Source organism: Cyprinus carpio, chromosome A2, assembly GCF_018340385.1.
Source record: "Cyprinus carpio isolate SPL01 chromosome A2, ASM1834038v1, whole genome shotgun sequence".
Lineage (NCBI taxonomy): Eukaryota > Metazoa > Chordata > Actinopteri > Cypriniformes > Cyprinidae > Cyprinus > Cyprinus carpio.
The window spans coordinates 24,164,558-24,181,036 of NC_056573.1; the positions used below are offsets into that span (position 1 = coordinate 24,164,558).

At 34.9% G+C, this 16,479-nt stretch overlaps 1 protein-coding gene across 2 annotated transcripts; it reads right to left on the reverse strand.

Annotated features, from left to right (window-relative positions):
* Positions 1–982: 982 nt before the first annotated feature.
* On the reverse strand, positions 983–16,063 carry LOC109062684 (endophilin-A2-like). Of its 2 annotated transcripts, XM_042711850.1 has the most exons (10): positions 15,816–16,063; positions 10,527–10,595; positions 9,546–9,618; positions 8,473–8,616; positions 8,118–8,251; positions 7,825–7,983; positions 6,067–6,170; positions 5,536–5,669; positions 3,039–3,083; positions 983–2,239 (listed from the first exon to the last, which is right to left on the reverse strand). In XM_042711850.1, exons 1-10 carry the CDS (start codon positions 15,858–15,860, stop codon positions 2,046–2,048), a joined length of 1,101 nt encoding a protein of 366 aa, XP_042567784.1. In that variant the 5' UTR covers positions 15,861–16,063; the 3' UTR covers positions 983–2,045. The 2 variants fall into 2 exon arrangements, with proteins under 2 accessions (XP_042567784.1, XP_042567790.1); XM_042711856.1 differs by lacking the exon at positions 3,039–3,083.
* Between the last annotated feature and the right edge of the window lie 416 nt (positions 16,064–16,479).

A 16,479-nucleotide genomic window follows, 5' to 3' on the forward strand; every position in this document is an offset into this window, starting at 1 on the left:
TTATAACAAAACATAAATCACTCATGGATTACGCAGGAAATACTGATTCAAAGAAGCATTCTTTCTGAAACACTTTCTAAAAAATATTTTTAGATTTGAGGTCTAAATGTTAACCAGGGACAATAAGAGGCACAAACAAGGTTTTCCATTACATATAATACATTCTACCCATAATATAATATTATTACGTACTTTTAAGTGTAGTGTAAGCAACATCAGAGGGCATGTAAGAGGTTGAGAGTACAGTACTACAGTGTGAGGTAAAAGAGTTACCAGAGCAAGACCCGAACCTGAAACCTAGGACCAGCATCCCTCACCTGAAACACAATGACGTTTATACTTCACAAAAACTCATCACACTGGCTCCTTTCGGGATGAAACTACTGAATAACATGAAATCAGATCTGCTGACTACTGTAACTGTAATCACATGAGTAAAAGAGTAAAAAGGCACATCGAAGGAGGTGATGGCTGAAATCGTTCTTTCTGAACATGCTATGGTATATCCTTATCTACCTACCAATTATGATGCACAACATTGAACATTACGCTTTCCAACAGCTCTAATTTTCTACCGTGTTTTTTTATTTTTTTATTTTTTTTTTTCCACTACAGTAACTCTAGACAGATTACAGCCTGATCCCAGTTTTCACGATTCCTTTGTCAAGATCTCAGGAATGGGAAAGAGGGATGAAAAAAAAATAAAAATTGAAATATAATCCGATCCAAAATGCTAGATAATCTTAACCAGTCCAATCTCTCCTTTTGTCATCTAAACTACTGAGCATGGATATCATTCTAAGATTGTCCTTTAAAAAAAAAATTGGAAGTATGTACTTGATATTTGCAGTGATTATACACTGTATCTTCAAAATCAAAAAGTAACATACAAACAGTTGAATAATATTATTATTGCAATGAAAAGACTATCAAAATTCACAAATACAAAGATATAGAAACCATGTAAACATTTGTTTGGTACGGTTTATGCAAGGCAACAGATTTCAATGGTCAGCACTTTAGGCAAGAATGTCTTGTTTTGTTCCAAACATGTTGAATATTATGAATGAGCCCCTGTGAGTTTATCTGTACAGCAGGATTACAGCAGATGAACCTTTTCCCTGAGAAATAGAAACTGAACCAAGATCAGTGGCTAGAGGAACTTCGGATTTCCCTCTTTGAGGAAGTGAGACAGATTTAAGCCATAATAATCCAGAAGGCACACAAAAAAAGGCTTAAAGGCTTAAAAAAAAAAAAACAATAACAAAAGTGGTGCACGCACTTAATTTACCTTTCAAGAACTCAACATCCATGTGGAACTTTAATATCTGTAAGCTGAGGTTTTTGATTGTGTGTGTCCTACTATAGTTCTCAGAAACACAAGTACAGGTCAGAAGTGGATTTGTAAAGGTTCCCCTTTCTAGAAAAGAGAGCGAGGGGTGGTATCATGCAGAAAAATAAAAGTAAAAATGACTGTTGTGTACATAAACACAAACTGGTACTTCTGGTTCGTGTTTGGAACAGCATGAGGGTGAGACACTAAAACTTAGTTTCTATTTTTGAGGAAACTATCCCTGTTGGTGCTCATGTAAAGACACCATTTTATTTTTCTGTTGACCTTCCTTTTTGTTTTGTTGTTAGAGTAAACTCTGAATTAATTATTAATGCATAATGAGGTGTTATACACAACTGTGGCCACTAGAGGTCAGTGATTACCAACAGAAGACACTTCTTTGTAACATCATTATAGGAAACTGATATGAAAATAAAATCCATTTGACTCTAGAATGAACACTCTCAAAACAGATTTATCTTTGACATCTTCTCAGTGATGTTTATTGTACTTTGGGGAATGCTAGAGTTTCCTAAGATGAACTAAAATGCTGGACCTGAAGGCTAAGTAACAAATAATAATTCAGACTCGTACTATATATTATCCAACATTTCTTTTAGGAGGTCAAAGTGCTTATAGTGAAGTCACAAATGTCCCCCTATTCCCTGTCCTGTACCTGACATTGCACTTCCTCTTCCCGTTTTGTGTGTGATCAGTGCCGCAGCGGCACCATCACCTCTACGTAGTTGCAGGGGAACAATCCTGTCTGGCCGTGCACGGTTCCCTCGAACCAGTTCTCGTCTATTTGATTGGTCAGCGTGATGACGTCGCCCTCGTAGAAGCCAAGCTCTCCGTCGTTCTCCGCTTCAAAGTCATACAATGCCTTGCAGCATGGCTGATCTGTCACTATGGAGACGGAAGATTTCATTAGAATAGAGCAGATAAAAGGTGAAGATGCACAGACAGAGGGAGGAGGAGGAAAGGTAAACAGAACGAGAAAAAAATAACTATAAGAGGACAGATTACTGTAAGCAAGCATAAGGAACATCAAATTATAAGGGCTTTTCTAACCTCTACTTTGAACAAATATGGTACAAAATAAGACTTGAAACTGAATTATTTAATAAAGTGTTAGCAAAACTTTGTATTTTATCACGGTTTGCAACCATGTTACATGAATACATTTTCAAAAAACTGAGTTATGTAATTTTTAACTAGCATAAAGTAATCTTTACAACTGAATTGATATAATAAGGAAATCCTAGGTTAATAAATAAGGTTAATTACTAATAAACTAAAAAAAATATATATTACTTATAAAGTTCCATTTAGGTTAGGATGCTGTCTTAGAAGGTACCCTATGTAGACAGTAGACAGTGAGGCAGCTTGTTTGTGTATGTGAGATGTTCTTAAACTGTTCATGCAGATTTTAATAACTCATTTTTGAGCTAAACAAGCTCCCCGGTGGATAATTCAACACGTGGCAGATTGAGCACTTGTTTGAGTTATCTTATGAAGGGAAACTAAACGCGTCTCACTCACAGAGCACGTCATACACACGAGTGATCTGTCTGTGCTCATCATGGGGCTGTTATATGTGAGTGCGTTTAGCAGCTGGCTGATTCACACCACTCATTTTTGAAAAAAAACTGGCATAGAATAAAAGCCCTTCACCATGTCGAGTGTGTGTTTGTGTGTGACTCACTATTGCGTTTTTGACGTGAAGACGCCCTGTTAAAGGAGGGGGCCGCTGACGTAAAAGAAAGAGAAACAATAGTCAGTGTTTGCGTGGCTCCACACACAGTTCACAGTGAAAAGCAACTGGCACAGACATCCATCCACACAAACATGCACGACAAGCTCATCTTCACACAGAATGGCATACTCCCTATACAGTGAATTTTCTTTATGCATAATTACCAAAATGTGCTGTACACTACAGAGCACACTGCCTTGGACACTATATCCCACAATGCATCAGTGTTGTTATTGTTAACGGGAGCAAAATGAAAAAATAGAGAGGAAATTAAAAATGTTACATTGGCAACTAAATTAAATAAATGCATTTAAGATTAAGTGCTTATGTTACAAAAAAAAAAATAAAGCTAAATAGAAATATAAAAAATTCATAAAAATAACAACAAAGCATGAACTAAAATTAAAATGATTCAAAACATTAAAAAAATACTATAATATTATGTAACACTGCAATGTACTTAATTTGACCAGTTGAACATTTTTATTTGAATAATATTAATAATAATAAAATAATAGATGAAAAGCTTAGACTTAAAAATAGTTTAAGAGACTAACTGAAATGCAAGTTAAAGTATTACAATTACTAAAACTGAAACAAAAATAAAGCTAAACAGAAGATAAAGCAAAAACTAATGAAAATGACAAAAGCACATAACAAAATGACTAAAACTTAAACCAAATAAAAAAAAAGCTAATTCAAAATATTAATAGATACCATAATAATTATATAAATAAGAAAATAACACTGAAATGCACTCAACTTTACCACTGATGAATGCATGAAGTTTAATCACTTTCTTGACTCAATAATTGATCAAACTCGTAAAATTCAGTGTATATGAATCAACAAATAGCTGAAAGAATCAAAATGCTGTCTGATTGAGCAATTGAAAAAAGTCAAATTATTTTTTCAGCATATGAATAAACTTTTACAAGAAATAAACATATGCGTCAGTAAAAATTGGCTTTGCTATGTTTACAGCTAACTTCAGTTTTTTCTAGATTAATAGACATTACATTATTGTGCCTTGGAAGGCAGCTTGAAACCTCAGACAGTCTGTTTCCATTTTACACAAAATCGAAACACTTTTCAGTAAGTCACTGACTGTCTGGGCTGTCCGACTGGCGTAGGTTTTGGAAAGCCAGCGTTTTAAAATACTAAGTATTATACAGTATACACTCTACAGCATGTAGTGTTCCATACGGAACATGTGTTGGTTAATCAACTGCGTTGTCTTGTCTCGTCTCCGTGGAAACTAGAGACTGTATGAGAATGAACTCTGTCTGTCTTGTGCAGCATGTGGAAATCTGCTGAGCTTCTCGTTACATAAATCGATGAATACGACCTATTAGACTGACTTCCATTAACCCTTGCTCTTGATTAAAAAGATTTTCAGAAAAAAAGGTTTAATGTGTGAGCCAAAGGATCATTCAGGAAGGCCATTAAATTGCATGAAGGAAGGTCTAAAAGGAAGTTCCTAAAGGAAGGTCTGTCATTTGCACACGTAATGGCCTTCTGTGTTTCATATCTACTGTTAATATTCAGACTGTGACTCTCTGACAAATTCAAATCAAATCTAGGCCACCCCAAAAATGTTTAATTAACAGTTAACAGTTTAATTAACAATTCTTTTTTTATAATAGTTAAACCAAAAATTAAGATGTAGATACGTTTGTTTCTTTAGAAACAAAGGATATACGTTTTTAAATGTAGCATTTCATCACCTGCTCATCAATGGATGCTCTGCAGTGAATGGGTGCTGTCAGAATGAGAGTCCAAACAGCTGATAAAAACATCACAATAATCCACACACTCCCCACCAGTCCATCAATTAATGCCTTGTGAAGCAAAACCATCATTAAGGTGTTTTAACATTTTTCTTTTACTTCTGGCCAAAATATGAGTCCATAATTCATAATAATGCTTCCTCCAGTGAAAAAGTCCTTCCCCTGTTGTCCTTTCACATCAAAATCTACCCATATATTTGTTTAGAATTGTTTTTGCCTATTTTCTATTATAAATGGTGCTTAAAACAATATTCTCTCCTGGTTCAGACGAGATGACTTTCACTGGAGTTAGCATTATTATGGGTTATGGACTTTTGCTGGAAGCAACAAATTTGAGGTCAAAACATTTTAATGATAGATTTGTTTCTTATAAACACAGCTTTTTACTTCACAAGAAGTTAATTGAAGGACTGGAGTTGTGTGGATTATTGTGATGTTTTTATCAGCTGTTTGGACTCTCATTATGACGGCACCCATTCACTGCAGAGGATCCATTGGGGAGCAAGTTATGCAATGCAAAATTTTTCCAAATCTGTTCTGATGAAGAAACAAATCTACATTTTGGGTGGCCTGAGAGTGAGTAAACTTTCAGGAAATTTGTATTTTTGGGTGAACTACTCCTTGAAGCCTTATGTTAATAAACAGGGTAAGTTCACCTGTGGACGGTGATGATGATGGTGCAGCTGACGGACTCCAGCCTCCGTTGGAGTCTTCCGGCTCCAAGCAATCAAAACTGGGTCTGGACGCAGGCATCCGTTTCTGGCGTGGCTGAGATTGGGCCTTGTTTACTCTGCAGAGCACATACACAAACATGAACACAAATGCATGCAAACACAAACACACACACACACACAGGCTGCACACAGCAAAACCATCTATCAGGAGAAATAGTCTGAAAATATTTGACCAAAAAATGAATTTATTATATATAGAACACTTGAAGTATAGTGCAGAGGCCATATGGATTTCTTTAATAATGTTGTTGCAATGCTTTTGCATTCTATTTGTAGCTTGAAAGCTTTAGTCACCATTCAATGTAACTGCATAGAAAAAAAATGACTATGAACATGAATCCAAATTTCCCTTCGTGTTCCAGGGAAGAATGTCAAATGGGTTTGGAATGACGTGACAAATATTTATTTTTGTGATGAAGACAGAGAAAGATACAATGGATGTTCATCTCTAACCTTTCTCTCATGCTCTTAGCCAGCTCCTCCAGGACCTCCACAGACTGTCTGTGAAATTGCAGCTGTGATTCGACCAAAGCTGTGAGCTGACTCACCTGCTCCACCTACAAACACACATACAACACACAGCCACACACACGCAGAGCATAAAAGGATGTTATTTCCTTAGAATAAAGAGCTATATTTGTAAGCTTCCTCATTTATGTTTCACTGATTTTGCATCTCTATTTCTGTTACTTCACGAGGGCTTCAACTTTCAGGAAATATCTCAATCTCAATAACCAAATTTACTTTTACTATAGAATTGGTAAACAATCTTGCTTTTAGCTTAAACCTCACTAAATTTTGTTAACTTATTAATGAAATGACAAATGGGACACTCTACGCACCTGTGGCTTTCCACCAATGTTATTATAGAAATTAAACCTAAAACTAAACTAGTTTCAAGTTTTGTAACTTGAAATAAAATAAATGTTAACTGAAATATATATTTTTTTAAATTCAGCAAGCTGCCAAGTCAACATTTTAATTTACTAAATAACTTGAAATATAACTGAAATAAAAATTATTAGAAACTACAGACATACTGTATCTAAAAAGCAGAAACTATACAAAATGACTAAAACTTAAAAATTCTAAATAATGATTCAAAATAATAAAAGCTACGATAGTGTCTCAATGACATTAAAACAGCACTGTTTTCCACAGCATAAACATCACAACACAATGATAAAACTAGCATTGCATCAATAAATTAAAACCCTTTGAGGAGTCATACTGAAGAGTTTAAAGTACAGCTATATGCAAAGATGTTAAAATATGCTCCTAAAAACAGCTGAAGGAGCTTTACATTAAAATCATATAACACTGAGTTCTATTAAATTTTTTTTTTTATAAAAATGCACATGATGTATGAATCTTTTGTCGCTTCCTCAATTAACATTCCAATGTTGAACATCATGTGCATTTTTTAAAGATGCAATACGCAAAATACAATAAATATTATAATGTTCATGAAAATTAATGGTACAGTCTTTCCCTGTTACTTTGATATATACAGTACCACTGAACTTATCGACTATTACTGTATACATGGCAAATTGAGGAACTTTTTGTTGGCATACATTAATGACCATGTTTAATTACAGGCCTGTGTTTAAGAACAATGTAGCAAATAATCAGAAACATCACAAAGTTTTCACAGTCTCTGGCCTGCAGTCCAGTGTCGATAAAACAGACTGATAAATGTGTTGGCTGGAAAATATCCAGCACTCACTGATGTGGATCACTGTAGCAACAGTACAATTATACGACTCTCCCTGGTCCCAGACTATAAAAACTTTCCAATAGGGGGTCATTTAATTAGAATTTTAGTGCTGTTCGCTCAGGCAAGCATCACTGTTACTATTACATATTACTTTAAGCAACCTGAAAGAATCTAAGCAACCAAAATAATTCTATAGTAGAATTTATTGTATTTTGTAATTGTACTTTTATTTTTGATCATTTAGATATTTTTTAATGTTTGTGACGCTTTCCAAAATGAAGACAAAGTTTCAAATTGTAGTTTGCATATATGGCTTTTAAAACACATCTGCACCTCGACATTTTCATCGCTGTTTTACAAAAGCGATTTGTGACAAAGTCTGATTACCATTAAAAACAGCTAATAATAAACCACATCCTCAGTGTTACAGAATGCCACCAAAGCTTTCAGCATCTTAAAAAGGAGGTGATCAGAGTCTGAATTGAGCTTACGTCAGTATCCAGAAGGTTCTGCATGCTGGTTTCAGCCACTTCTTTGGACTCTTCAAACTTCTCTGCTGCTAGCTTGAGCTCCTCATCCGGAATCTTCCCCTGACGCTTCTTCTTGTAGTCGTAATCCAGTCGACGGCCCTCCAGTTTCTTTAGATGATGCTGGGGAAGAAGAATCAGAGCATATTATTGTATGTAATTATATGTAATGCTCATACATTTAGCCCATGATTCGTACATATTTAATGAATAAACTTTAATTTGATTTTAGAGTCTAACTGATTGCAATTTTCCACCTGTATGTCTTTCAGGTCCTTGTCGACTATAGTTTGGAAAGGGTCGATGAAGTTCTGTTTGACGTCAATGTCTAGAGAGTCTTTCACTTCTGCCAGTCTCTTCATGGCCTCTCCCATCTCCACTAAAGCGCCACCTATGGATCCGATGAAGAACATGCATAAAAATGTTACATTAAAAACAAATCAAAAGATACTAGATTATCTGTATTTAACAAAGAGAAATATAATACTCTTGTATTGTGCTGATACATGTTGCTGTGAGAAAATGTTCTATGCTTTGGGCAAATAATATGAATGACATGGTTTCCCATTACAGTTTTTTGTAATTGCTGGTAAGAAAGAACAGTCCTCTCACCAAAGTTGGTGTCTTCTCCCATGTCTCGGCCGTATTTGAGCATACACTCTCCCAGAAGGCCTTCTGCCTGAGGGTAACCTGGGCTCTTCACCTGCCCCCGCATTTTAGACATAGTGTTCACCATGGTCAGCCTCGCTCTTGATGCTGCAGTACAAGACAAACAGACAGATGAATACACTGAAATATACACTGCATATACACTGTTTTCCAGCACAACTCTCAAAACATACTTAAATCAAGATACATAATGACTAAGATATTAAGTCAAGTATAACAGTTCATCATTTAAATTAAAAAATTCACGCTATTTGAGATGTAGATAAGTTTGTTTGTTCATCAGAACAGAGAAATGTAGCATTACATCACTCGCTCACCAATGGATGCTCTGCAGTGAATGGGTGCCGTCAGAATGAGAGTCCAAACAGCTGATAAAAACATCACAATAATCCTCAAGTAATTCACACCACTCCATCTATCAATTAACATCTTGTGAAAAGCTGCAAGGAGCAAATCCATCAAGTCATTTTAATTTTACACTGTCGCTTCTGGCATATAATAAGAGTCCATAATCCATAAATACACTTCCTCCAGTGAAAAAGTCCAGCCACTGTTTTCCTCTCACACCAAAACCCATCAACATACAGTACTTGTTTAGAACTGCTGAGACCTTTTCCATTTGTAAATGGTGCTTGATTTGTGCATATTTCTCCCCTGAATCAGATGAGATGACCTGTTCACTGGAGAAAGCAATATGAATAGAATAGGCTTTAGCCGGAAACAACGGTTCGAAGTTAAAAATGGTGGATGTGTTTCTTACAAACATGCAGCTTTTTACTTTACAAGACATTAACTGATGGACTGGAGTGGTGTGGATTACTTGTGGATTATTGTGATGTTTTTATCAGCTGTGTGGACTCTCATTCTGACGGCACCCATTCACTGCAGAGGATCCACTGGTGAGCAAGTGATTGAATGCTAACCCCCCCGCCAGTGTAAAAATAATTAATTATAAACCGTATCTTGTACATGACTTTAAATTCAGCACATTGGGAATATTAAGTCCATGTTTTCACCTGGGTTAGGCTGCAGGTATTCAGCAGTTTTGCAGAGCACATCTGATATTGCTTTACTGGTGACGTCAGCCTTCTGTGAAGCACAAATGTCAGAGAACAGGTGTGTGTCTCACTGACAAAGAAGCGAGACAGACCTGAAACAATCAGCACCGGTCACACCTACTAAAACAACAGCCATTCAAGAAGCGGACTGATACCAAGTTAAAGGAATATTCCGGGCTGTTTACAACATAGGCTCAACAGACCGTGGCTTGCTGTGGTTTTCCACAGAAATAATGCAAATGATGTGTTTAAACCAGAAATGTAAAGCTTGTATTAATGTTAAAGCTCTAACAGGAATTAAGCAGTAGAAATATGAGTTATGAGCTGTAAAGTTGTTTGAGAAGTCATTTTGAGGTGGGGCTTCTTCTCAAGGTGGAGGAACATCCGGTTATGAATAACTGACGTACTTTGGGAGGAAGTGGTATTAACCACTTTTTATTATTATTATTATTATTATTATTATTATTATTATTATTATTATTCCAATCTAATGTCAAGAACTACTAAAGCCAGTATTGTCAATATGATACTGCAATTAAACAAAAGACTTGTGATTTTGCAGGATAAAATGTATAATAATGGGCTTTTAACATTATATTTAAAAGGCAAAATATAAAGCATTTGTTTTTTTTTATCATTTAGTACAAACAATTATCTGAACATAAATGAATTTTGTAACTGCATTTCAGTTTATGCTAAGTGGAAGTAGAAATAGTTCACATCCTATACAATTTTTTGACAATTAATTTTTTCCCACAATAAATTTGTGCTGGCTAGTAATATACAGCTTTGTGTTTGTGTCTGTCAAGGATGTTTTTAGTTAATTTTACAGCTGAATTTCTTACAAGAACGTCTTAAAAGTAGGAAGAAGGAAGTCTTGGTTGTATTTACGTGAACTTGAATATTGGCATTGCAATGTGAATGTTAAAAATGTGTTACCTTCTCAAGGTCTTTGAAGTCCTCATCCAGTTTGGTTCCTTCTGCACCTCCCACCTTCTCACTCATCATCTGAAACACACACGTCGGGACTTCTATCAGTACAAGGACTTTCAATAGACATAATGTGTGTTTTTTTATTTATTTTTTTTAGCTAGTGCTATTTTCTATCCCCCTAACCCTTACAGAAAACATTTAGCAAAACTTTCTTTTAGTATTAACCTAATAAGAGATATCATCCTTCAGGAAACATGCATGCAGTGCACACATTTAGTGAGTTTGCATGATAAAATGCTAAATGCAAGAAACATTGATTGGGTTGCAAATGGAAATTTGAAGAGACAGGCAGCAGCTTTCATCATCTCTTGTGCTGAAGCCTCAGACTTTCATCTAATTAGCTGCTACACTTTCAGTTCACGTTAAAGAGCGAGCAGGAAAGAGCAATAGTGTTTGGCATGTAAAGAACTTAAAATATGTTTTAATTTGTTGACTTTTGTGAGCGTGTTCACATAAGAAGCTGTAAAATTTTACTTTGTCACTCTAAAAAAATAAAAAAAAAATAACGACAAAAATGTTTAGATTTAAACCACATTCTCCTGTTCAGTGATATTTTAGTAAAATTTATATACTTTTATAGGTTTTGTTAATATATTAAATCTGATTTTATTTTTATACTTTTTCACTTTAAGTTAACTTTGTTGTGTTATTATTAGTTTATTTACAGTTATTTTAGCACTTCAAATTAAATTAAACTTTGCAAATAGCTGAAATGAAAATTTTATATACATTTTTTCAGTTAACGTTATTTCAAGCCACAAAAATATATTTTTTAATGTCTTTAGTTTTATTGAATAACCCTGCTCCTGATACATTGTGCTTTACTGCTCATTTGGGTGTTGCAGGTTCAAGTCTCTGTCACATTTCCCAAGTCTATTCCCAGTTTCTATCTATTATTTCATACACTCTCCACTATACTTTACATCCATCTAATTGAAAGGTTCTGGCCAAAGCATTGTTATGCAGTTGCTAAGGTGATTTTTAACTCTTTTATTAGTGGTTGCTTATTAATAGTTTTATTAACCATCAGGTGACAACTGAAAGTCAAATCACTTAGAGACCTAAAAGCACACTTCTCCTTAGCCTTAGCAAACTTCTAACAACACTTGTGTGTATAGAAGAGAAAAAAGAAATAACAGCAAAAGAAAGAAATTTGGCCAGGAATGGACTCTAGTGACAACATGTGGAGTTCCCCATCGGAACTATTTCTGTTTGTTGATTGTCAGATACTTCCTGTAGGGGCGGCACAAATGCTTTCACTCAGTTTCACACAACACTAACTTTTAAAGTATCAGGATGCTTTTATGTTTTCCACATCATATTTTTTAACAGAACTGGTCATGCTTAAGCTGCAAAAACAACAAAGTTGTGTTTGTGAGAGTTTATTTAAGCAGATAACTTTGGAAGCAGGTTTACAAGTGACTAAAAGTTGAAAGTTAATTAATGTGGAAGAAACTTCTGATCATACGGGCCAAATATTAAACATAATTGGCCTGTTTGTAAAACACACACCCTGTCTTCAGAGAGGAACACATGCATCTTTGCCTGACAGCCCTTTATACAGTGGCTCTTTATACGGCTCCGAGTCGCTAGAGGCCTAATATGAATCAAACTGAGGTGTGGACACAGATAATGATCAAGACAGATCACTTTTCTATAGAGAAATGAAATACAGTTACACAAAACAGTCTCATTTTATGACTCATCTTAAAACACTTGTTTTCATTTAAAGTAATCAGAACTTTTCAGGTGTTTTGGTCAAAAACATTCTCATTGTCAATTTTTGACCAATCCTGATTATTTACAATAATTCCATTTTTATATTGGCTGGTAACTGATATTATGACCAATATCATAAATATATATATTTTATATCCCGCAAGGTTACAAACATACCACACTTTCTGTGTTCTGTAGAATTTTTATTTAATATTTTAATTAATGATTTTGAGATTTCAGAGCTTTATTGTGAACTTTGTTTTGCTTTTAATTTAAAACAACAGTATAATTTATAAGCAATCATATCTAATCCTATATGCTTGAAATTAACTTTATATACTTGAAAAAATTAAAGCCCTTATTTAATTAAAAATAAATCAATAAAAAGAAACACTCTTAATATTTGTGCTACAAACATTTTCATAATGCGTTGCACGATGCGGAAGTCATATACTTTGCAATTTGCATAATTATCTCTGCCCTACAGCAATTCTGACAACTTTAAGTTTCTAACGTACAGGAACAAAGAAATCACACAATAGGAAATACACAATATAAGAGCCCGCATGGAAACACAGTTCAGTTCAAAGATATTGTGATATGACCATTCAAGAGATATCGGGTGCAGTAAAAACTTCGCAAAAACCCGCTTGTCAAACTGTAAATGAAATTGCTATCTAAAGAAAAAGAAGAAGGAAAAAAGGGGGGAGGGACGGAGGGAATTAGCCTGAAAGAAAATTGTCTATTTGTTGGGCATGTAGCCTATGCTGTGAACAAGAATCCAGTCTGACGACTACACTAAACTACAGTACACTGAATTCCTCACACACCTGTAAAACTTTTTCAGTGTAAACACACATACTGTACAAAGCTGGACTTTTTCAAGGCTAGCAGGTGAATTCAAAGCTGGTATCTCTATTACACAGATAATGTGATAACTAGTTTGCAGCTAGAAACAGTTAGAAAGCAGGGCAAATAGCATGCTGGTATCTGACACTGAAGTGGCAAACACAAAGGATGGCATACTTGCATTCAGTCTACTATTTTTAAATGTCTTTGGCTGTTGCATTGTATCTTTTTGTTATAAAATTAAAGTAATAGTTCACCTCAAAAATGGAAATGCACTCAACCTCAGGCCATCTGAATTATAGATGAGTTTGTTTCTTCATCACAACAGATTTGGATCCCCTGCAGTGAATGGGTGCCGTCAGAATGAGAGTCTAAACAGCTGATAAAAACATCACAATAATCCACAACCACTCCAATCCACCAGTTAACATCTTGTGAAGTGAAAAGCTGCATGTTTCTAAAAAACAAACAAACCCATCATTAAGAGGTTTTTAACTTTAAACTGTTGCTTCTGGCCAAAATACGAGACCAAAATCAATAATAATGCTTCCTCCAGTCTTATTGGATTATTGTGATGTTTTTATCAGCTGTTTGGACTCTCATTCTGACGGCACCCATTCACTGCAGATGATCCAGTGGTGAGCATGTGATGGAATGCTGCATTTCTCCAAATCCGTTCTGATCAAGAAACAAACTCCTCTAAATTGGCCTGGGGGTGAATACATTTTTAGCAAATTTGAATTTTTGGGTGAACCACCTAAATACTTTATAACTTTAAAAATAATATATTTTAGAATTTTTAGTAGAATCAGTATGCATGTTTTTGTCTCTCAAGAATTTAGCTGACAACAGATATCTCAGCTTTCAGGCCTAGTAAACAGACAATATGATCCTATTCAACTCAAACGGTGACAAGATCAAGATGGAACATGTTCTCTGTACAGACAGGCACACGCCAACAAGGTGAAATAGTTAACTAATGGCATAGTCTTTAGTAACTATGAACAACAGGAAGTTCTGCATTTTTGACCCTGCAGGGTTTAGTTTTTATTTTAATGAAGCTCAGGGACTGTAAGATCTCCAGTCTGACATTAAGATGCATGGCCTGATTCTTCTGCAACATGTAGGTGCACGTCAGACTTGTTTTGCTTAAGAACTGGAATGTAAGACTGGCTGATGCCAAAAACAACTGAATGTCCGAAATTGCATGTGCAAAAGTTAATCTACGCTGTGTTTGATAAACAGGCCTCTCTCTGACCGAATGCATGACTATGTTGGAGTAGAAGACATGGATTAAAAACTAATCCAGCTAAAAAAAAATAAAGCACATCATCTAAGAATCTCATTCAAAAAAATCACTTTCTTTATCTGCCAGGCATGAGCTTAATATTCTACACATGACTCACAAGTATCTGACAATGGGATGTTTATCAACCACACAATGAAATGCAGCATCATTAGTCACAGTCAACAGAAAAAAAAAGATACATTTGGATCAAATTACCTCACTCAAGTCAACCTTCTACAAACACATCGCAAATGTTCAATAAAAAAAAAAAAAAAACTGTGTCAATTGTAAAAGTATTTGTATATTATGGGATTATTTCTAATACTTCCAATACTTTAGAGTAAAAATCACTGTATTTCAGAATTTTGTAACAAATACAAAGAAAAAAAGAATGTAAAATGATGATGGTAATGAGAATTAGATTTTTTCATTAGAGTAAAGAGAATTTGAGAGGAAAATGTGCACAATCATCATGAGTACAGTATTCCAATTGCATAACATTGCGCTAAAAAAGGGTTCATTTTGTTAATGTAAAATACTCATTCTTATATTTTACCTCTTGACTGTGACCTGGACATGTTTTCGTACAGTATAGAGGATGAATGTTTTCTCTGCACATTACAAATTAACACCATGCATCATCTGCAGACCAGCTGAACAAAGTGAGAATTCTGCCAATAAAATACATCTGCTTCCTGCTCAAAACCCACAGTATATCATTTTACATTTCATCTGAACTGCTGACCACATGTTGGTCGAGGTGGTGTAAGCAGCTATGTGTTGCAATGTTTAAGTCATGATTCTGCATTAAAGCAAGCTGTTAACTCTTTGATATGGAGTGTCATAGCCTGTGTACTTGACTATAAAAATCTTTACAGGAAACATTTTTAGATCTAACTTTAAAGACTTCACTTCATTTGGAAATATATGAGCTTGGTTTAGTCATAAAGTGTTTGTATTGATGCTCTTTTGTAGTTCTGTGGCTGGCAAAACAAACTACTGTGTTTTTATGCTGCAACTCAAAGCGTTTACTCTTATATATTAGATGTTAATTTTAGATATATAAAAATATTGAATATAAATAAAACGAACAGAGATTGTGTCTCAAAATTTAAGGAGACGCCTGCATATACGCGTTCAAAACTTAAGTTTGATAGCCGAGTATGCTGTCTAGGTAGTGCGTTCACTTAATTTTGAAACACAGCCATTTTTTTTACTTTTACTTTACCAGAGCAGAGGAGACCCCGGATGAAGTAAGTCAAAACAAGTGGAACTGACAAAATAAATGTTTCTTTGTAACTTGCGGTATATTATTTGTGTATTGTTGTATCTAGTCTGTAAGTTTACACTTGTGTATCAGCTGACGTGGAAACACTTACCTGACTCGCTTTATAAAACTGTTTCCTTAGTCCGGCAACAGACATCTTTGCGTCGGATCCTTTCGCTTTAACAAATTTAGATGTAATTTAATTCACCCAATATTTTAAAAATTAAACTCTAGGCTTCTATAAAGCTGTGAACAAACTCTCGCAATCTCCTCTTCCTGATCAGCCAGAGTTTAAACCCGCAGTGTGCACGTCACACCCCATCCACACTGCGACGCGACGCGACGCAACTAGAACGCTCCCATTCACGCGTCGAGTTTAAAAGGAGAGTTCTGATTGGTCAATCATGTGACATTCTTATACATTATTGTTGTAATGTATTTATATTACGTATTTTATATTACTGTACATGTATTTTGTTATGTATCTCTGGCAATAGAAAAATTATTTGCGTAACTATCTGATCTGATTGGCAGATTGAGTGCGTCGCGTTGCTTGCAGAAATACAAACTATCCAGCTTCCGGGTTAAACTTTATCTACTGGGTGTTTAAGAGCAGTTTAGGTTGTGATTGTTACTACGCTTTTACTAAAAAAACACCAGTCAGACAGCATTAATTCACTAAAAAAAACACATATTAAAAAGCCTGTCCTCAACTACATTATATATATATATATATATATATATATATATATATATATACATATTAAGTCTGGTAT

Coding starts and splice junctions, on each gene's coding strand:
- LOC109062684 (XM_042711850.1), bottom strand. CDS start 15,860: ATGTCTGTTGCCGGACTAAGGAAACAGTTTTATAAAGCGAGTCAG. Junction 8,252..8,472: donor GGGAGAAGACACCAACTTTG/GTGAGAGGACTG, acceptor TCGGATCCATAG/GTGGCGCTTTAGTGGAGATG. Junction 2,240..3,038: donor TTCACGTCAAAAACGCAATA/GTGAGTCACACA, acceptor CCGTCTCCATAG/TGACAGATCAGCCATGCTGC.